General features: G+C 47.4%; 1 protein-coding gene across 1 annotated transcript; it reads right to left on the bottom strand.

Moving 5' to 3' along the window:
- Nucleotides 1-7,855: 7,855 nt before the first annotated feature.
- On the bottom strand, nucleotides 7,856-21,987 carry Serpina9 (serpin family A member 9). The gene is made up of 4 exons (XM_052186695.1): nucleotides 21,357-21,987; nucleotides 16,482-16,755; nucleotides 10,336-10,483; nucleotides 7,856-8,056 (listed from the first exon to the last, which is right to left on the bottom strand). Exons 1-4 carry the CDS (start codon nucleotides 21,985-21,987, stop codon nucleotides 7,856-7,858), a joined length of 1,254 nt encoding a protein of 417 aa, XP_052042655.1.
- Between the last annotated feature and the right edge of the window lie 1,226 nt (nucleotides 21,988-23,213).

The following is a 23,213-nucleotide window of genomic DNA, read 5'->3' as shown; positions in this document are numbered from 1 at the left end:
TTAATTACACAGCGGCTACACGCTGATTTTTGTTTCTAGTTTGTCCCGAAAGCATCCACACTTTCTGTACATTTTGCTTGTGTGACATCTTTGGCTTAGTGTCCCCTGCTGGAGCAAAACGAAGGGAGAGGCGATGGAACACTGCCCCCTGGTGCCCAACCAGATTATAGGCGCCACGTATTCTCAGGAGGTGAGAGTCACGTGCTGGCTAAAGTAAGGGTGGTGGGAATCTCCTAAAATCACATCCTCCCTCCAGCACCAGCTCCATGTCAGGGACTAAAGGACAGTTTGGCGTCCCTGGGACTTTCCTTAGATGGAAAAACCAGAGGGAAGTGTGGAATAATTGGCTGAACAGTGATGTTGAGTTATTGGTCTGCCCTGGTAAAGTAAGGGCAGAAAATGTGAGGGAGCCATTTGTGGTCATTGATCCCAGCACCTTCCTGACCCTGCTACACCACACCCCAAGGTGATTTGCAAAAGGAAGACTAAACTGTAGGGGGTGGGGTGGGGTCTGGGCTTGAACTAGGACTCTGAAGTTACTTGCTGTGTAATTCTGTCTCTGCAGTTCAGGGCCTCCCTTTGTAAAAGTTAAATAGCAATGCCAACCCCTCTCGTGACTTATTGCATGAGAAATACACTAGAAGATTTTGTCCCATTCCTACGTAGGCTGGGTGTCCTGGAAATCAGGCATACTTAACTCTGTTCCCAGGCAGATTCTCGGAGAAAAAGCAGAGCTGTATTCCTGAGTTATACGCTTCTTGTCTCTAAGTGTTTGTTTAAGCGCTGGGTACATCGGGCACATTGCATCACTGGTTTGCAGTCAGAGGTATTTACAAATGCGTGGGGAGGGCATAGACAGGCGTAGCATCTCCGGTAATCAATGCTATACTACCACTGCTTCCCACCTGCGGTTCAAACACCTGGAAGCTATTGAAATGCCAAGAGTCACAGTCTTCCTGAAATGCTGGGGCAGTTTGCTGTCTGTTGTTTAAGATAATGCTCCTGAGACCCTCCAGTCACAGAGACCCTTAACCCAGCTGTGTACACAGGGAAACTGTGGCTTAGGATTGGCGGGGCTCAGTTCCAGACCTGGGCTTGTGAGCACAGGCCCGTTGCCGTAACTGAGTTTCTAGTAAAGTCACTAGACTGCCACTTAACTTCCAGCTGTTTTTTAAATGTTGGTTTGCCAGGAATATTGACAGTTCCTATGTCAAGATTCTCTACGGCCGAATTTTCCAGAGATAATACCTGAAAACCTGAAATTCTAGCTTCAAGGTTTAGGGGCCGGTCTCAGTGCCCCTGGTTCTGCCTTTAAAGCTGGTGGTAGGTAGGATAGGTAGACAGACAGACGACAGACAGACAGACAAACAGATGCCCCACCTTCATTTTGGGTGCAGGGCATACTCACAGAGAAGTCACCCAGGTGGGCCCAGCTCCACAGTCCGGTACGGCCTCTAGCCCACAGAGTTTGAAGACCATAGCAGCCTGGTCGATATTTTCCAGGTCAGTTCCTGGAACTGACAGGAAGGCAAATAGGACACAAATGGGGCATTTTTTTTTTCAAAGTGTGTGCCCTGGCTGCTGGTCCCACAAACAAGTAAGTGACTTGTGCTTCAGAGCTCCATTCTGTCTGAGGGTGTTGTGCCATCGGTGGGGATGGGAGTCAGGGGTCGGGGAGTGTTGGAGATGCCGACATGTAAATACTACGAGCTTTGTGGGATCCAACAGCACTCCCTCGCTCCCTCGCTGTGAGACCCTGAGGAAGGGTGGCCACCACTACTTCTCAGAGAGCAGCGTGACACCAAGTGGCCTGCTCTCTCGAGTCACTCTCTGAGCTGTTGCCACCACACCAAGCATCCCAGCACTTTCTGGGCACTTTAAGTATAATCTGTGTGGGTTGCAGAAGGTGCTGGCGAAAAGGTTGTTAAGTGTTGAAAGACAGGTGGTGGGCACAGGAGTTGTGGCTCAGAGGCAGAAGACACCTACAGCTTTTGCAGAGGACCTGAGTTCGGCCCCAGCACCCACATCGAGTGGCTCACAACTGCCTGTAACCTGTAACTCCAGCTCCAGGAGATCTGACTACCTTCTCTGGACTTTCAAAGGACCTGTACTCATGTGAACACACACACACACACACACACACACACACACAAGCCTGATGCTGAGGTTTATTTTGTTTAAGACATGGTCTCTCCCCAATGGGACAGAGGTGACTTTGTATTCTTGTTTGTAAGTGTGTGTGTGTGTGTGTGTGTGTGTGTCTGTGTGTGTGTATGTGAATGCTCATGTGGACCGCAGAGGTCAGTCCCACAGGGTGTCATTCCTCAGAAGCTATCCGCCTTGTTTTATGGGACAGGGTGTCACACTAGGTCCTAGGGTTCACTGATTGGACTATGCTGGCTGCCCAGGAACCTCCAGGGGTCTCTGCCTCCCCGGTGAGATTGCAAGCACACATCACCGAATCTAGCATTTTACATGCATGCTGGGCTCTAACCTCGGGTTTACAGGGCTGCACTTTACCAACTCAGCTACACCCTCAAGGCCCTTTGTAAGTTTTCTGACTGAACATGTGTCTTGATCTCAATGAAACTAATAACATTTAACATTAAAAACAGAAGTCTTTAATTCTACAAGCAAATATCACCAGCAAGGAGCATTCTCAGTGTATAAAGTATCCCAGGAGATTGCTCTTAATTCTCCGGTGGGAAGGGGGAGTCAGTATCTCTCACACACTCTCCCTGATCCACAGGACACAGTTTCTCCCTGGAGCGTTTGGAGACAGCTGGTAACTTTTGGCTCCTTTCCTCATTTTGAGAAGCTGGAGATGATCTCAAGTTCCTCCCATGCAGAGCCTGCCAATGGCTGATTGGGTGAAGGCGCCTATACAAAGCCTGCCCCCTGGGTTTGAACAGGGAAACTGAGAATGGGAATTTGCTCTCTGTCTCTTTCCCACTGTGACTGTACGCAGGGCCCCGTGGGGAGCAGAAGGCATAGTGTGGGAGAGATGGAGTCAGGCCTGAGCTGCGGGGAGGAGAGGCCACGTGCCCTTCTTCCGTCACCTGGGACCAGGCTCTGGTGTCCCCTCACCAGAGCATCTTACGAGGACTCTGGCACTGTCTCTGCAGCCAGTGTGCCCTCCAGTCACCACATGCTCTGAGAGGAAAGCTTTGCTCCCTACTGCATTGCCGTGGGACGACTCAGAAGGCTGCTCCCTCTTTTTGAGAGGCAGCTTCCTGTCCTGTAAGGGGCAAATACCTTTGTTTTGCAGGTTGCCCTCAGAGTGAGTGGAGGTGGCACATGTGTGCCAGAGGTGCCCATGCATGCGACCTCCTGATAGCTTGGCTTCCTGGCAGCCAGTATGGTGGAAGAATTGGCTGCACCCACTAATGAGCCTCTCTGCTCTCTTTTCCAGGAATCTCCCCTCCACTCACCGACCACTCCCTAGAACCAAGGGCTGTGTATGAACTCCCAACTCTCAAAATGGCCGCTTTGGGTCCTGCTTTGCTGCCTGGCTCTCTAGACTGCTCTCTTGCAGGGCCTGCCCCCAACGCAGGCACCTCACACAGGCTGGACCAGTGTAGCCCTGGGTTTTCAATTGATGATCACGCATCCCTGCCTGCGACAGAGCCTTCCCCAGAGCACTGGATCCCAGCCCTGGCCGCACTAATCTCATCTCACGTTGCCTGTGGTTTCCTTGCCTCCTCACTGCAGGCCCGGCAGTGCCCACCCGTTCTCCATTCTGAAATGTGTCCCTTTCCCGCCTTGGCAGTCTCCAGAGAGCCCGTTTCTCCCAGATGCTCACGGCTATCACTGTCCCGCCAAACTTATACTTCGCCTCCCACCCCTGAAACTCTGCTCTTGCTCCACCCCAAACAACCGCTGATAAGCAAAGGAGCCCTGCTTCTTTCCTGCACACCCCGTCACCTGCCTAGAATGACGTTCCTGCCCCTTCTGCTTCTCAGACAGATCCCAGTGCCTACTCATTCATCCGCCATTCTTAGGAGTCAGGCCAGCTTTCTCCTTCAGAAAGCCACCCCCTCCGTCTGTCCCTGCCTGGGCTGTGTCACTTCTTCTGGGCATGCTTGTAACAGTGTGTCACCAGACTCTTCTCATGCTGGCTTGCAGAAGGCTTTAGTTTGTGGGATCTTTGTGGGAATAACCTTCATGTAATTGGCACTTGTGTCTGTTGTTGTGTGGGCACAGGGCAGGCACACATGTGTGCTACACACACACACACACACACACACACACACACACACACACACATATTTACCACACTGAAACTCACTTTGTCACATTGATGTCCAATGGATAACTAACAGATTCTAAAAGAGGGGGTGGCATTGGCGTGTGGTCCAGCTGAGTACCCACTGTTGAGAGTACACAGCTCTGGTAGTGAGTTTGTTCCAAACTCAGGGTCACACGGATGGCCATTTACATTCTGTGGGACATGAAACATAACGAAAACTAGTAATTATGGAGAAACACTTGTAAGGAAGAGAAGGGGCTGAGAGAGGGTAGGAGAGAGTAACCAGAATGCATTGCATACATGGATAAAGTTGTCTAAGAGCAGACTTTATTAATAATAAAAGAGACTCCCATTCTCTGTTGCTATGGCATGGCTGCCCGTGACAGCCGAGGAAGGAAATGTGATGTATAGGCCAGTTATTAACAGATGGCTTATGATTTTGACCAGTGGCCGTCCCTGTGCTGAGCAGAGCCTGTATCAAACGTTAGGTTCCGTGTCACATGCCTGCTCCGTGTTATCACACCAAACTTCACAGTTATCACAAAGCAAGTGATGTCGCCACTGTCCCCCAGACTCCTCACACGTGGGCTCCTTTGGGCTGCAGAGAAGAGGTGTGCTATTGCCCGGAAGCGAGCTCCCACCATTGAGCCAGCTCTGCTGCAGCCAGCTCTTAGCACCAGAAAGGATGGCAGACGCTGGGTGTCAGGTGTCATGGATGCCTCTGAGGATGGGGAGGTGGGGAAGTGGGCGGAAGACATCTGCATGAATGCACACCTTGCTCCACGGCTCCCCGCTTATCAGAGCCATCCTCGATCCCCATCTTCCGGACATCAGCATCTGTAGGAGCACCAGCCATGGGTGGTGCTCCCTGAGCACCAGTGATCTGGGATGAGTCTTCCTCAGCACTCTCAGTGTGCTTGTTCATCGGGCAACCTTATGGCATGGGGGGGTGGGCTTTTAAGAGGGGGGACAAAGGACATGGAGATTAGAGTCCTAAAGCGTGACAGTCAGCATGGGGGCTGGGCTGCCTTTCCATTCTGTCTGAGAGAGCGTAAACTGAAGACCCTCTGTAGTCCTCCTTCCTGAGCTTGGTCCCTTCTGCCTCTTGCCTGCATGCTGGGTGCCTATCTTGCTTGTGATGTCTCTAATGTCACCCCAGAAGCAGCTCTTATCGTCGTCTGTGTCTGCAGGACAGAGACACAAGTTGAAGCCATAACTGCACTCTGTGGCCCTCCCAATGCTGGTTACCTCATACAAGTACTTTCAGTCCATCTGAACAGCCTCCGTTCTCAGCAAGTGTTAATTCTTCCTCGCCTCCTCCTACCTCACTGTGAACTTCACATTGTGGGAGTGATTCTTGACCACACCCCAGCCTCAGGACTGCTTCTGCCCATCGTAGGTGCTCAGTTCGGTTTAGTGCCTGCAGACTTGACTCACTGAGTTGAGGACGAAGAATGGACATCCACTTAGAAATTCCAAATGCCCAGTGCCCTAGTCAGGCTGCCTGCGTGGGCTACAATATTTAAAATATTCCTGCCCAGACAGGAATGGGCAGCCGCTGTTTTTATTTACATTCTAAGGTGCTTTGGTGGCTGTTGTGGATCCAGATCAGCTGTGCATCCTGAAGGCTAGCACAGGAGAGCCCATGTTCTGCACTCCCTGGTCAAGTGAGAGAGGACAGCAAATAAATGGTTTAAACAAAGAAAGACGTCCCATCAAGGCGACACCTGATGTGCAAGGCATAGAGCGTGGCTGGAATAATAGTTACTAAGTCTTGTGGTTGTGACCAGTAAACAACCTGGGAAAATCAGCGTAAGAAAGGAAAGGTCTGTTCCGCCTCGTGAATCAAGGGCACAGTGCAGAGAAGTCTCGGTGGCAGGAGATTGAGGCAGCTGGTCGCACTGCATCCATAGACAGAAAGATGAGCGTAACAAATGCTCGCATCTGGATTTCTGCTTTAGTCTGAGATCCAGCCCCAGGAATGGTACCCCTCAACAATCAAGCCTTCCTACCTCAATGAACCACACCTACATGATCCCTCACGGACAGGCCCAGAAGCTTCCTCTGTCGAGCTGGCAGTCAGTCCTGGGCATTACAGCTAGGGACATCGGACAGGTGCCTCTAGAACTGTACGAGCAGCCCAAGCCTGGTACTCTGGGTTCAGTACCGGGAATCTAACAAACATGACGTTGTTGTCATCCTGGTTCCTATTCACTCTATCTGCCTTTAGAATACTGTTACCCATCTTGGGGAGGGCAGTCATGCCCAACTTAGTCATTCTTGATGTTCTCTTGCTGACGATTTTGATGTCATGGACCAGCCCATGGGGGTAAGATTTTCCATTCCATACCTCGCATGCGACGTTCGAGCCTTCCGACCTGCACTTTGCTTGCTGACCAGCAGAGGGCACCTCCCTGACTTTCTTCTGAGAGCCTGCCTAAGTCTCTCTGGTTTGTTTTTTCCTATGCAACAGCCTGGGAAATCCAGCATTTGGGCTGATGGGGCACCAGTGCCTTCAGAAAAGGAAGCCGAGCTTTGCTGAAGGTTGCAGGGGACGTGCCAGTGCTGTGAAATGAAGTGGCAAGGAGCCCACACAGGACACCTGGCAGTGGGGGCGGGGCAGAAGGGACAGTGGGGAGTGAGGTGAAGGCAGTGAGCTGCCTCTGCCTCAGTGTGGCTTTCAGGATATGCCAGGCTGTTGTCACTATAAACAGCCACAGTCAGGGTGTCTTGGGGCCAGAAAGGTGGCCGTGTTGGAGAGGTCTTTACAACCCACACTGCACTGATACTTGTTATGTTCCTGTTTAAGAAACCCAGTGACCTTCCCTTTCCCATCCCTCACCTGGCCTAGGTGTGCTGCTGTGCTACTCTCTCCATTTACCTGCACACCTATAATACACAATGCTCCAGCCACAGGGCCTCCTCATCGCCCCACTCATGACTCTCCTGTGAAGGTCCCCACCATCCCACGTGGCTTTTGGGACACTTACCCTAATTTGTCACAACTTCTTTGCCCACCGATTCGTTTCATCGCTATTGAATGCTTTCTCTCTCCTCTCCCATCTAGACCCAGCATGTCAGGAGCCATTGAGGAGCTCACCTGAGCAAATGAGAGAATGGATCCACGTAGCTACCACAATGTCACCACTGAGTGTCACCCAGCCACCCAGAAGTGGGCAATGCCTCGTCTTCTGATTAGGGCCCTGGTGATGGGGGAGGGGTTCTGTAGCCACTGAGTTGACATTTCAGGTTTATTGAATGCAGGCTGGGAGCCAGCCATAAAAGCAAGGGTACTGAGGAATGTCATCATTTCCTCATCATTTCCAAGAGCTCTGAGGAATGGAGCCCTGCCTGCCCTGTCACGTTCCAGGAAAAAGTTATGTGGGGAAACAGGTGGGAGGGGCCACCTGCAGGGTGACCAGGCCCTGCTGTCTCTTCTGTGATTGGGCCCCAGTGTGCTATCCCTGAGGCCAATAAGCTTTTGATGGAGTCAAGTGGGCCTCAAGCAAGGAAGCGAGCGTTGTTATCACTCTGCAAGCGTCTTTCAGCACACACCCATTTCTTGTGCATTATCAGTGTGAGACCGGCTAACAGTTCATCTCCAACCTACATCTTCCTGGGATTCTCAACTTTCCCTAGAAAGAGGATAGATTCTGTATTTTTATCTAGAAGTAGCATCAGGAAGGGCTCGTTGAAGGCGATGATGGAAGACGGGTCGTCCCTCGAGCGGACTATAAGTTTGGTGGAGGTGGCTGCCGCGGCTTCTGTCCCTTCCTCGCTGACATCCAGCACAGCCTTGTGAGCAGCCTGTAAATTGGGGGAACAGGTATCAGTGACTCCCACAGGAGCTGTGTCCTGAGAGTCCCGCTACCAAAGGCTGATGCTGCTTTCTCTTCTAAGTATGAGGCTCTCAGCCTGTGACCAATGGCCACGATACATCATGGGCTGGGACCACCCGTGAAGACAGCTTTTCAGATGCATAGGAGTATTCCCCTTGGGTAAAGCTCTATTGGGTTCATCACATCCCATGGGGGACCTCTCAGACTGTTTTTCCCTGGGGACCAATGACAAAATGTCCTCGGAACAATATCTGACCTTCATATAATCCGTTATCAAATTAACATATAAATAAACATAGATTAACCAGATGAAAAAACCTGATGAACACAGACTTGGATGTGAATGGATGACTCAATAAATGAAGAGACTTTCTGTGGGACATGAGGACATGGGACACCCCTCTGTACTGCCAGGCTAAGCGATTTCAGATGCAACAATTGCTATATCATGTGGGAACTGAATTCAATAATTTGTCACAAGAGGACCAAAATATCTGGCCTTTTAGAGCCATCTCTTGCCACGGTGGCCCAGTGAAAGTCTGTAAACATGATATTTTACAGACAGAAGTGAAAGAAAAAATGTCTCCTGGGAATAATGGACCTCCCCATATATTTAGAAGCAGATAAATCTCACTTGGCAATTTCTTAAACTCTCCTATTTCCTTATAGCTGAGACATGGCCTAACCAAGCAAATATAAGAATCCATCTTATAACAAAAAATTCGGCTTTGCTTCAACCATATATGTTATTATGGTAGAAAAGGCATTCCAAAAATTCCAGTCACTATTTCTAAATCACTGCCTTTCAGGGCAGGTGACTTTCTAAGCATTAGCCCAGACTAAGGATATTTACATCTGAAAAATCTTAAGAGGCCCCTGCCAGATAGATGAGTATTGGTCAAGGTAGAAAGAATTTACATTTGAGTTGGTCCCTAGCTACCTCCCCCCACAAGTTAATCTAGTTCTGCCTGTTGATTTTGCTTACAGACAGGCTATCTCAGGCCCACCTGAATAGCAAGGGAAGCTTTATGAGGAATTGGCCTTTTGTTGTTAAGGCCTCACGCAGGGAGCCCTTAAGGAAAGCAGCCTTTCTTGGCTTATCCATATGTGATTCAAGATACAGTTTATACTTAATTCAGAAAGACTAGAGTCAGAGAGAGAGAGAGAGAGAGAGAGAGTGAGTCAGAGAGGCAGACAGAGAGACAGACAGGGAGACAATAGATACTTTTGATTTATAGAGAGACAGTAGATTCTCTCTGTCTGAGAGAGAGACACTCGAAAGAGAAATGAGTTAGTTAATTCATCAAGCTGCAGCCAGTTAGCTTTACCAGGCTAGAGGCTAGAGACTGCTACCGGAGCTAATCATTAGAGCTGATTGCCCTGGGCTGGGGCCTAGGATGGCCCCAAACATGGCACAGAGAAGAATGCAACCGGCAGACTAGGCAAAAGGACTCTTAAAAGACAGCGCAAGCAAGACAGTTTCTCAAGTTCTACAATGTCACCATTTTTGCCAGGAGGCTAGGCACGGGAACCATCCTTCTTCAGCTTCCAGGCTGGCATCGAGACCAAGATGAAGAAGCAGTTTAGCCATATGGGCCCTGGACTTTGGGTAAACACCCTGTATTGCCTGAGAAAGCCTAGCTAGCCTTTTACAAATGTATATGATGCTTAATTCAAGATGTTAACTTGACTGGACTTTGAGAGATACCCGAGAAATACACTCAGATTTTAAACCACCTCTGTGGTCATGTCAGTTTGTCATGTTTCCGCCGGACCTGTGTCTTCCTGAACCAAGGAACCCTCGTTCCCCCGCGGCAGACCCCCACAGAGTCTGTAACAATCTCTACCCTTTTAGGACAAATGCCACATCCGCAGGTACAAAAGGCACCTGGACAGCGGCTGCTATAGCATCTGCTTGGGAATTCACTGATGGTGGGAAGGAAGAGCTGCTAGATGCCTCCTATCTGTTCTTCCACTGTGGGTATGTGGCATCTGTGTTGCTTGCTAGGAACAGACCTGTTTTTCAAAAAAGCACAGATTATTTTCTTGAAGAGGGATTATGTGTATCTGTGAGTCAGGTTGTGGTGGCAGTGGTGGCCCAGGCCTGTCGGCCACAAGACATGGCCTTTCCTTTGGCCATTAAACACCTCACCCTCTCCAGACTGTGACCTTCGCAGTAGGATGGGAGTCCTTTCTTAGCTGTGCCTTCTGGCGTGGACTTTCTCACGCACATCTCCATCAGCTTACCTTAGAAACCTGTAGGAAGTGTGTCTTTGTAATTCCAGAGAAGTCAGCGTTTGAGTTAAAGGCATCACGGATTCCCATCTTGGGGAGGATGGTTTCCAGGTTGTAGGAAGCAGAGATGGAAAACTTCGGAATGAGCACCTTGATCCATCTATGGAGAATGAAAAGGGAAGAGACAAAGTTAGGATAGCCCCATCTCTACTTCCATGTGACACTTCTGGAGAGTGCTTTCTCCATCCCTATTACTGAGTGCCAGAGAAGTCCACTCACTCCAGTCCCAGAGCACCAGGGATGGTCTGTCTCTGAGTCTCCCGGATGAGTAAGCTCATCTCTGGGGACGAGAATAAAACATAAGGATCCTATAACCAAGTAAGGACCGGAGGTGATGGGTCAGCTGGGTACCACAGCGGACACCAGTGGCGACATCAGGAAGTAATGGTAGCAGCCACATCACCTGGCCCTGCCCAGCAGGACTTCCTGATAATCTCCCAGGGTGACAAAACCGCACAGAGTATTGTACCATGCTGGGAATATACCTGCATATGCCCCTTCCAATATGCTTGCCACTATGGGTACTGAACAATTTGACACATGCCTATAGCAAACCATGAGCTAAGTTTTTTAATTAGTTCACTTGTTATACTGATCGATTGATGGTATTCAGCATCACATGAGTGCAATGGTGTGTGTTTGTGTGTGTAATGTGTGTATTTGTGTGTGTTTGTGTGTGTTTGTGTGTGTAATGTGTGTATAGCATTTGTGTGTGTGTGGGGTGTTTGTATGCGTGTAATGTGTGTGTATTTGTGTATGTGTAATGTATGCATTTGTGTGTGTTTGTGTGTGTGTTTGTGTGTATTTGTATGTGTGTTTATGTGTGTAATGTGTGTGTTTGTGTGTATTTGTATGTATGTAATGTGTGTGTTTGTGTGTTTGTGTGTGTGTGTGTGTTGTAGACAACCTTTGGGAGTCAGTCTTTTCCTTCTAACTTGTGAATTCTGAAATTCAAACTCAGGTTGTCTGGCTTGAAAGCCAGAACCTGTACCCACCCAGCCATCTCACTGTCCTTAATTTTATTCCATTTTTCCTAAATTCAAATATGGAAGACCACTTGTGGCCAGAAGCTACCATATTGGACAACACAAACCTACAGCTGGGCACGTTTCCTTCTGCAATGGTTTCTCTATCCCAGAGCAAACGCCACTCATCTATTGAGCATTCCCCATGGCTGCTCTCCTGGGCACACTCAATAGCAGTTCTCTTATTTTTAAAGATGGTTAGGCCTTGCCTATGCGTATGTGCTTAGCTGCTCACCGAAAGAATAGAGAGATACCGCAGTCCTCATCTGACAAGCTTCCCTGGCATTTAGTACCACAGACAACTCCTTCCTCTGATGGCCTGGGCACCTCTGGGTTTTCTGGCTCCCTCTGGGTTCTGCCTTCCTGCGGCCTCCTTAAAGCCTTGTCTTTTTCCTTCACCCAGCACCAGTGCAGAGGGAGAAGAGAAGAAACCTTGACAAGCCTGCAGTGCCTCTTGACTCTCCACCTCACGCCTCTGTCAGTGCTGTGCCTCTATCAGAAGCACCCACCACCACAGCCTGTATGTCCTAGTATTGCCCTGGGGCCACCACCACAGCCTCTATCTCTTCGTGTTCCCCTTGAGGCAGGTAAGCGTAGGGAGCAGCTTGGAATCCATTTGATTTGGACTGTGCACACATACCTCTCCAGACAATGTACCTAGTGACCTGTTGGCTACCCGGGAACTCCAACCTGCACCAAGTTGCACATACACTTGCGTTAATCAATGGAATAAATTACTTCCTTTAAGAACTCCTTGGTAACATGTCCTAGAACACAATCAGGAATCGTGTGTGGACTATGGACCATCTGGCCGAGGCTGGCTTTGGGTGTGCATGCAATAAGGCAAGTCATGTGAACTTTTAGGGGAGAACTCCCTCTTTACCATCTTATTCTGTGCATAACTGTGTGTGCATGCGGTCACAATGAGATGCATGATGAGAAGGATGTGAATAGAAAACAGATGATCGATTATCTGACCTAACCTATCAATCAAAACAGACAACCACCCTTGCTATGTCCTTAGTACTCAGCCGCCTCCTCTTGAGCCTCATGATAAAGAACCCCAAACAATAATTGGAACCTTTGAGAAGCCTCACTTGTGTGATCCGTTAGTGAGCTTGCCAGTTCTTTTTGATCTGCATTATTGTTTTGCTTTGAAGGAAGTTTCCTTGCTGTTTTGAAATCTGTGTCATCTTGTATCCCATTGGAGTAAGAGGCCAGGAGCCTGGAAATACTCATCCCAGAGTCCATCCATCTCCCATGTTCATGCTTGTGGCTGGTGTCATGACTGCACCCTTGGTGCATTCCCCTGACCGAAGCAGGCTCCCTCTGTTCACAAGCTCCTGGGTACTCTGCCTTCCCCTCCCAGGACATTGGTCCTCATCGTCCTTAAATAACTACTGTTCTAAGCCTCATCTTTCCTTTCCTCTTAGATGACAGATACTGAGGATGATGAAAATGTCACCCCATGACATGAAAGAATCATGTGAAGGGACTAAAAAATAAATATTCAATAATCATCTGTATCATATGCTTAATTTCCTTATACTCTCTATGATATGTACAGAGCTAACAACATCACCATTATTAGGTACTTACTACCTCCCATTCTCTACCATTTTCTAAGGAGTAATGCAGCTTCAGCAACCTTCAGTGACTCAGCAGCCTCCATCTTCAGTGACTCAGCAGCCTTCACCTTCAGTGACTCAGCAGCTTCCACTTTCGGCGACTCAGCAGCCTCTACCTTTGGTGACTCAGCAACCTCCACCTTCAGTGACTCAGCAGCCTCTGCCTTCAGTGACTCAGCAACCTCCACCTTCAGTGACTCAGCAGCCTCTACTTTCAGTGACTTAGCAGCCTCTACCTTCAGTGACTCAGCAACCTCCACCTTCAGTGACTCAGCAACCTCCACCTTCAGTGACTCAGCAGCCTCTACCTTCGGTGACTCAGCAGTCTCTACCTTCAGTGACTCAGCAGCCTCTACCTTTGGTGACTCAGCAACCTCCACCTTCAGTGACTCAGCAGCCTCTACCTTTGGTGACTCAGCAACCTCCACCTTCAGTGACTCAGCAGCCTCTACTTTCAGTGACTCAGCAGCCTCTACCTTCAGTGACTCAGCAACCTCCACCTTCAGTGACTCACCAACCTCCACCTTCAGTGACTCAGCAGCCTCTACCTTCAGTGACTCAGCAGCCTCTACTTTCAGAGACTCAGCTGCCTCGTGCCCCTCTGTCTACAAGTGAGCACCAAGACTTCAGCTGGTTTGTTTGCTTGCTTTTATTTTTATTTTTTTTTTATGATGATGAATTTTTTTATTTTTTATTTTTTTAATTTATTGATATATTTATTTACATTTCAGTCCCCTTCCCTCCCCCTGTTTTCCCACCCAACCCTTCCCACTTCCCTGTTCTGATTTTGCTCTATACTGCTTCACTGAGTCTTTCCAGAACAAGGGGCCACTCCTCCGTTCTTCTTGTACCTCATTTGATGTGTGGATTATGTTTTGGGTATTCCAGTTTTCTAGGTTAATATCTACTTATCAGTGAGTGCATACCATGATTGATCTTTTGAGTCTGGGTTACCTCACTTAGTATGATGTTCTCCAACTCCATCCATTTGCCTAAGAATTTCATGAATTCATTGTTTCTAATGGCTGAATAGTACTCTATTGTGTATATATACCACATTTCTTGCATCCACTCTTCTGTTGAGGGATACCTGGGTTCTTTCCAGCTTCTGGCAATTATAAATAGGGCTGCTATGAACATAGTGGAACATGTATCCTTATTACATGGTGGGGAATCCTCTGGGTATATGCCCAGGAGTGGTATAGCAGGATCTTCTGGAAGTGAGGTGCCCAGTTTTCGGAGGAACCGCCAGACTGATTTCCAGAGTGGTTGTACCAATTTGCAACCCCACCAGCAGTGGAGGAGTGTTCCTCTTTCTCCACATTCTCACCAACACCTGCTGTCTCTTGAATTTTTAATCTTAGCTATTCTGACTGGTGTAAGGTGAAATCTTAGGGTTGTTTTGATTTGCATTTCCCTAATGACTAATGAAGTTGAGCATTTTTTAAGGTGTTTCTGTGCCATCCGAAGTTCTTCAGGTGAGAATTCTTTGTCTAACTCTGTACCCCATTTTTAATAGGGTTGTTTGGTTTTCTGGAGTCTAACTTCTTGAGTTCTTTATATATATTGGATATTAGCCCTCTATCTGATGTAGGATTGGTGAAGATCTTTTCCCAATTTGTTGGTTGCCGATTTGTCCTTTTGATGGTGTCCTTTGCCTTACAGAAACTTTGTAATTTTATAAGGTCCCATTTGTCAATTCTTGATCTTAGATCATATGCTATTGGTGTTCTGTTCAGAAACTTTCTCCCTGTACCGATGTCCTCAAGGGTCTTCCCCAGCTTCTTTTCTATTAGCTTCAGAGTGTCTGGCTTTATATGGAGGTCCTTGATCCATTTGGATTTGAGCTTAGTACAAGGAGACAAGGATGGATCAATTCGCATTCTTCTGCATGCTGACCTCCAGTTGAACCAGCACCATTTGTTGAAAAGGCTATCTTTTTTTCCATTGGATGTTTTCAAACTTGAAGCAATCCCACTAAAATCAGGGACTAGACAGGGCTGCCCCCTTTCTCCTTATCTTTTCAATATTGTACTTGAGGTGCTAGTTCGGGCAATTAGACAACATAAGGAGGTCAAAGGGATACAAATTGGAAAGGAAGAAGTCAAACTATCATTATTTGCAGATGACATGATAGTCTACCTAAGTGACCCCAAAACCTCTACTAGAGAACTCCTACAGCTGATAAACAACTTCAGCAAAGTAGCAGGTTATAAAATCAACTCAAGCAAATCAGTGGCCTTCCTATACTCAAAGGATAAGCAGGCTGAGAAAGAAATTAAAGAAATGACCCCCTTCACAATAGCCACAAACAGTATAAAGTACCTTGGGGTGACTCTTACCAAACATGTGAAAGATTTGTATGATAAGAACTTCAAGACTCTGAAGAAGGAAATGGAAGAAGACCTCAAAAAATGGGAAAACCTACCATGCTCATGGATCGGCAGGACTAATATAGTTAAAATGGCCATTTTGCCAAAAGCAATATACAGATTCAATGCAATATCCATCAAAATCCCAACTCAATTCTTCACAGAGTTAGAAAGAGCAATTCTCAAATTCATCTGGAACAACAAAAAACCCAGGATAGCTAAAACTATCCTCAGCAACAAAAGAAATTCTGGGGGAATCAGTATCCCTGACCTCAAGCAATACTACAGAGCAATAGTGTTAAAAACTGCATGGTATTGGTACAGTGACAGGCAGGCAGATCAATGGAACAGGATTGAAGATCCAGAAATGAACCCACACACCTATGGCCACTTGATCCTCGTTTGCTTGCTTTTATAAAAATAGTTTCACGGAATTCAGTATGACTTGGTTTCTGGAATGAACTCTGCTTGGACTTAAAAGCTTTGTGTGTGTGGCCTTGTATGATTGATTCACTGTGGTGGTTTGAATGAGAAAAGTTACCCATAGGCTCTGGCATCTGAATGCTCTGTCCCCAGTTGGTGGCTCCATGTGGAGAAGTTATGACAAGTACAGCCCTTGCTGGAGGAAGCACTTCACTGGAGTGGACTTCAAGAGTTTGAGGCTTTGCCCCTCAACATGTTCACTCTGCTTTGTGCTTGCAGTGAAAAGTGTTGTCCCTCAGCTTCCTGCTCCTGTCACCATGGCTACCACTTTGAGCCTACACTCCAAACCATGATGGACTCTCATCTTCTGGTGTGTAAGTCAAAAGTAAGCCCTTTCCTTCTTAACTTGCCTTTGGTCATGGTGCTTTATCCCAGTGACAGAAAAGTAACCACTACATCCATTTACCTTCAAGGAGCCTGTTTCCATCTGGGAAGACAGGAGAGGATGCGGAAACCAGGTGACAGTGAGGTTCAACATCACTGTCCGGCAGGCAGAGGGGCTCGGTACACAGGAGTTATCACTGAACAGTCACCACCACAGTCCCCACCCTCGGGTGAACGGCTCCCTGCCTGCTGGCACTGATGCTCACCTTTTCTGGAGCGAGCGGCTCCACTTTCTCAGCCTCCTGGCAGACAGACTCCTCTCCAGCTGCCGCATCTTGCCCTTGCCAGGGAGGACAAAGAAGGCCACGGCGTCTCCCCTGTAGTCCATCTGCAGAACAGAGCAGCCCAGCTCTCTGTCCACTCCGAAGGCAAACGACTCTGTCTGGTGCATCATGGGAACGTGCACAGTGGTGCCCTTGCTCAGAAGGAACGGGAAGCTCTTGTTCGTGTTTGCAGCACTGAAGGGCTGGGTCCAGTTGGCTAGTGTGGAGAAAGAGGGCAGGGCTTCCATCAGTGCAAAAGAAGGGAACGCGTAAGTCAATGCAAAAGAAGAGGGGGCTTTACATCCCTGAAACTTGCCAGGTAAAAAAAAAGGCAGATGAGGGCCTCTCAAAACTCAGTTTTCCATAAAAACCATCATAACTAGCTTTGCAAGGCCTAGACTTTGATCCCAAACACACACATATACACATATACACTTACCACACATTCTATACCATACACCCCTACAACACACATATGTACATAATATACTTCTCACATACACACATACATATAACACACATACACCACACACAAACCATTCACACACACACACCATACCATACACACCCCATATCACACATACAAGCATATGTATATATGTATATGTGTATATGTACATATATATGTATATATATATATATATACACATATACATATGTTCACACAACACCATACAATATGCTACACATATAGAAACAGAGAGAAAAACACATGCATCACATATATCACATATATCACACATTCACACCCCACATATACATAACATACATATCATACATACATATACACAACACACACATAAATTACCTGCACACACAAACACATAAATACATCCCACATACCATATATGTACTTGCATACTCACCCAAATTTACACACATACCACATATACCCACTCCTATATGGACTTTCACATACACACTATATACTATAAATACCCCACAGACCATATACACTTGCACAAATATAATAAATATTATACCACATATGGACACACTTGCATGCATATAAATACACTCCACTTAATAGTATACCACATACACATACACACACACACACACACACACACACACACACACCTGACAACAGTGGTCAAAATCAATTCTTTTAGAACTCTGAAAAATCCTCAGATGCTTGTAGCTGAGAAACAAAATATTAAAGAAAATAAACTGTGTCTTGATAGAAGTGGCAACATTCGTGGCATTCTAACAGGCTTTAGTACCGTATCCCATTCTTCATTCTATATGGTCTGGAAAAATAACATCCCACATTTATGGTGAAAACAAGATGGGGCTGGAATACTTTAAAGACTCATTCCCAGGTCCTACACAGTGGCTCACACTTGCAATCCTAAAACATGGGAGGCCAAGGCTGGAAGATTGAGAGTCTGAGGCTAGCTTAGGCTACACAGAGAAAACATATCTCAAAACAAAAACAGTCCTAGACTCATTCTCAAAGAATTGTCTTTATCTGAGCTGCCTCCTGCAATACCAAAAGAATGACTTATAAAAGCTGTCAGTATTTAATCTGACTTGGAGTTCAGCCAAGGCAAATATCATCTCCCCGAGGACATTTGCCAAGACAAGCAGGCGGAACTCTGAACCACCTCCAGTGGTACTTAACAGTCAAGACAAATGGTTCTCTAACCGCAGAGCTTAGGAGGACAAACAGAAAAGAGAAGGAAGGTCCTGTCAGCAAGAACCACAAAGCAAGTCCCTCTGCATGCCCACCCCTCCCTAAACATGGTCCCAGTCGGCCGTGGCAACCCAAGGAGAAGTCATTCAAGGCAAATGGCTGAATCATAACGGGGAGCCTCCACTCACACAACTGACTGAGGCAAACTTGGTGCCTACTGCCTTCTCCCTGGAGGTGTGGGAGTGTATTTCATATGCAATTATAGACAAGTGTCCTCACTTCCCGGCTGTCTGGAGGATGGATAAGAGATAAGACAACAGAGAGATAAACAAATAAATGTCTAAAGGATCAAATGTTTACAGGAGATTTGGAATCCTCCCCCATATCTCAAACATGAAAGGCCCCAGATGCCAATAAAGCTGTAGGCAGCTTGGGAACATCTGGGCGAATCAGAGCACTCGCTGACAGCTGGCCTGGGGGTGCACAGACAGAAAATAAAGGTGAGTCAAAATTATAGACTGCGGAACCGAGTGAGGGTGGCAAGTCACAATATGCACACTGTGATCCTCTACAAAGGTGGGGAGATCTTCCAGCCAAGAAAACTAGGGCTGGTTAGTCGATCAAGGAGCCTCTGACTAAGCCTAACAACTCAAGTTCATTCCCTGGTGATGGAAGAAGAGAACTACTCCTGTATGTAGTACACACACACACACACACACACACACACACATACACACAAATGCATGTATGTGTACTCATGCATACACACACATAGATAAACTAAAATTTAGAAAAGAAAGGAAGTAGCAGTGAGACTACGAAAAAGACTGGATCCCTGAGCCACTGATGGTGTCGGCTCTACAGACACAGTTCCCAGCTTCTTGAAGTAGAGAATGAAATTACCATATGACCAAGTGGGCTTTCTCCTGGCTGCACACTTGAAAGACTCAAAACAGCATCCACACAAAATGAGTGTTCACTGATGTCACAGTAAGCTGTTCCCAGTAGCCTGAAGTAGGATCAGCCTGCATACCCACTATCCGCACACAGAATGTTACCTGTCCAGACAACAGTATTTTCAGCATTTATGAAGGAGAGCTGGGAGCTAGCTCACGTGTTTGGACCCAAGCCTTGCAGGAGCAATGTCTGGCTTCTGTTCACAGTGTCAAATTAGCAACAAGAACAAAGAATAGGAAAGAAAGGGAAAGTACAGAAAAGAGAAACTGGCTAGAGAAAGGGTGACTTCCGTTAAATGTTAGGCAGTGTGGATGAACCTTAGCTGCACACAAACACCGGGGAAGACATGGCTTATAATCCTATCTCAAATCCTATGTTAGATTTGAAATAGGCAGGTTGCAGAAACACAGAGTAGATTACTGGTCTATAGTGGGAAAGAGCAAGAATTGGGGGAGGCAGCTCATTTTCTTGAGGAGAGATGGGGTCTTCCTTCTGAGGAGGAAAATACACTGTGGAATTACAGAAAGGAACTGGAATCTGTCTTCACAGCTGAGGCTCATTCGGCTTCAGAACAGTGTTCTCTAATACACTGTCCTGGCAAACAGCAAAGGATTAGCCCAGCGGTTCTCAGCCTTCCTAATGCCACTACCCTGTAATGCCACTACCCTGTAATGCCATTCCTCATGCTGTGGTGATCCCTGACCATAAAATTATCTCACTGCTACCTCATAACTATATTTTTGCTACTGTTACAAATTAGAATGTATATATCTGATATGCAGGATATCTAATATAACTCCTGTTGGAGGGGTCATCATAGAGGTTGTGACCCAGGGGTTGAGAACCACTGCTGTAGGCAGGTGTGAGTCATAGTCACCAGCTTGTCTCTACTTCCAAAGCACTGCAGCCTCGGTGAAGATGCCAGAAACTGAAGACCCTGACCTGAGCACTTTATATGCTGCCCACATGACCTTTCATTAGAAATAAACCAAATAAGATAATATATAGCAAATGAAGGTATCTCACCAGCAAAGAAAAGCAGGCCAGGTTTCTTGCCTTCTTTTTTGTGTTTGGAGGATGTGTAGGTAGATGACTAGGCAAATGGTTGGACTGCATTGGTGAATAGGAAGATGGATGTGTGGGTAAAGAGCTGGGTGGATGGACTGGAGGTTGGGTACATGGGAGGATGGAGGGAAGGAAGGAACCGTTGCAGAGTGGCACACGTGGCTCTGAGGACCAGGCACTCGACTTTAGGCGTGGTCCTGTGAGGCTGTGTGTGCTTAGTGATTGCCCAGGCAAGAGGCAGACACCGGTCCAGAGTGGTCACCTAGCCCTTTGCAGAGCTTTCTCAGAAACACACGTAGGACCGTGGAACAAGAAAGGGGCAGAGGTAGAAGCCAGACTCAGGGTCGTGTGCCTTCAAAGCTGATGCTCATTCAGCTTCAGATCAGTGTCCTTTGTGACAGTGGCTTTGCAAACAGCAAAGCTCTGGACAGATATGAGTGACCAATTGACTTGTCTACACTTCCAAACCTTTGAAACTGGTTCTCACTCCTGGGTTTTTAAACTGGCCAGACAGGGCCCAGTGTGTCACTGCTGTGAAGTATCCAGGGACTAGTATGTTGGTGCCAAAATACAAGCTCTTTTCTCCTCAAGAGTTCTAGAGGATATTTTGGGGTCCTCCTTGCTGAGCAGAGCTCTTTAGGACAGATACTTGCTTCATGCTAACACAGAGATAAATGGAGCCACAAGTTAATTAATGAATGGCAGCTAGAGAGGGAACGGAAGACAGCCAGGAATGTAGAGGTCGCTAATTGCAGAGCTGATGAGAACTCAGGCACACCCTGCTGTACACACCTGTTTCCTTGACAACACAACACCGAAAGGAAAAGAAATGTTAATCAGGGGTGGGCTGGGGTCGTGTCGCTGTTGGTGGTTAAGGTGTGTGACTTGCACAAAGCTCTGGGGTCCAGTTCCCACTGCATCAACGGGGTGTGGTGGACACACTTATAATCCCAGCTTTAAGGAGATGGAGGTAGGAGAATCAGAAGCTCAAGGTCATCCTCAGCTGCATGGCTTGATGGCGGCCATCTTGAAATGCATTAGCCCTGACTCAACAAACAAACAAACAAACAAACAAACATCCAAGTACATAAAAGGGGAAGGAAAGGAAAAAAGAAAAGAGAAATGAAGGAAAGAGAAAGAAAAGAACAAATCAGCTTTACCTTTAAAGAAGATGTGGTTCACCAGGACCATGGCTGTCTGAGAGTCAAGGTCTTGGATTACATCCACCACCTTCCCTCTGGTCTCCTTCTCCACATAACTGTTGATCTGGGCCTGGGCGGTGACAGTATTTGAGAAGTCTTCAGAAAAGACTTTTGTCCCATAAAGCTTCTTGACCTTGTCCAGAAACCTGGTCTGCAGCTGCAGCTCCTTCCTGATGAAGAGAACACTGCCCATCCGCAAGTCCCGGCCTTTGTGACACTCGTTCAGCGAGCTGACCAGGTGCTCGAAGCCCATGTGGATGGTGGGCTCCAACATGTGTGTGAAGTTAAAGCCAAGGCTCCGGAGAATCTGCGTCTTGGTGGCTGAGCGGGCCCCCAGGGACAGCATGGCCAGGGAAGTGGAGATACTCACAGGAGAAAAGAGGATATTCTGACCGGGGCTTTCCTGAGCCAGCCTCTGGTACAGCAAGAAGGCAAACTTGGTGTTGCTGGGAGCCACCTGGGAGGCTGGGTTGCTCTTCATAGAGAGAGGGTGGGGGGACTCTCGGTTGTAGGGATTGGATGACAACATGCAGAACATTGGAGCACAGAAGCCAACCAACAGGAGAACTTGATAAAAGGAAGAGCCCATTTGGAAGGACAGGAGTCTGTAATACAGAAGGGACCCATTGTGGGGAGGTAAGCTCAGGGTTCAGGTGGAGACCTGCCATTCTTCTCTAGAGTCTCCCCTGAGCCTCACAGAAACTCTGTGAAGTCAGTAGTGTGTATGTTCTGATCCTACAATGAGCAATAAGGTCTCGTGAGGGTGTGGTTGTGTAACTTGGCATGGGTCACAGGTAAGGCTGTATGCTAGCTGGAATACCAGTCAGGTCTCTGTCCTGACCCCCAGGCTTTTTGCAATTTCCAGTTCCTCCCTTTATGTTTTAAACTATGAAGAAAGTGAAAGAATGCTGCCTTGAGATCATGAGGCCCAAAATCCTGACCCTCAAAGTCAGAAGTGACATCACATCCAGCCCTTCAGAGGTGCCTCTAAATATTCCTGCGCCTTCTGTGTGGATGGGTCAGATCTACCCATCTGTGCCCAGCCACGTGCATTTCTATTGTATTCATGCCTCCGAAAACATGGAAATCAGGGCTTGGGGCTGCAGTTCAGTTGGTAGGATGTTTACTTAGCCTGCACTAAGCCTTGGGGTTCCATCCCAGCACCGCTTAAGCTGGGCATGGTGGCAAACACATGCAATCCAAGCATTGCCGGCAGGTAGAAATAGGAAGATCAGAAATTCAAAGTTACATACAAGAAATGCATAGGGGTTCAAATCCAGCCTAGCCTACATGAAACCCTGAGACCCCATTTCCCCCAAAAGACAGAAGGCCAGCTTCCGGTTCCACAACCCAAGAGCTAGAAACAGATGCGAGTAGATCTCTGGGAAGTTGAGGCCAACCTGGTCTACACAGCAAGTTCCAGGCCAGCCAAAGCAAGCAGGCATATGAGATAGGGTAGGCCTGCACCACAGAGCTGGGGTGGGCTAGGGGTGCTGAGGATCATAAGTTCATGCCAGGCTGGCTACATAGGGAGACTCAGAAAGCAAAGAATAGAATAAATAAAGGGTACGGACAGGTTTAATTCACGGTGACAACAGGTGACCTATAGAAAATACAAGTGAGCTGGAGACAGCCTAACTGTCTCCATCTTATCTGACAGTGTTTTGAACAGTTGGCCATCTGTGGTCAGCCACTCCTGATTGTTACACTGATGGGTTAGAGTTCGCTTACATAAGAAGTTGGGTTACAGTTCATTCTGCTGTATGGAAAAACACATAGGCCAAATCTAATTTACTTAATACTTTGAACCCAACC

Source organism: Apodemus sylvaticus, chromosome 6 (assembly GCF_947179515.1).
Source record: "Apodemus sylvaticus chromosome 6, mApoSyl1.1, whole genome shotgun sequence".
In the NCBI taxonomy this organism is placed as follows: domain Eukaryota; kingdom Metazoa; phylum Chordata; class Mammalia; order Rodentia; family Muridae; genus Apodemus; species Apodemus sylvaticus.
Note: the sequence above shows the minus strand (reverse complement) of the source record. Positions and strands in the feature narration are given on the sequence as shown.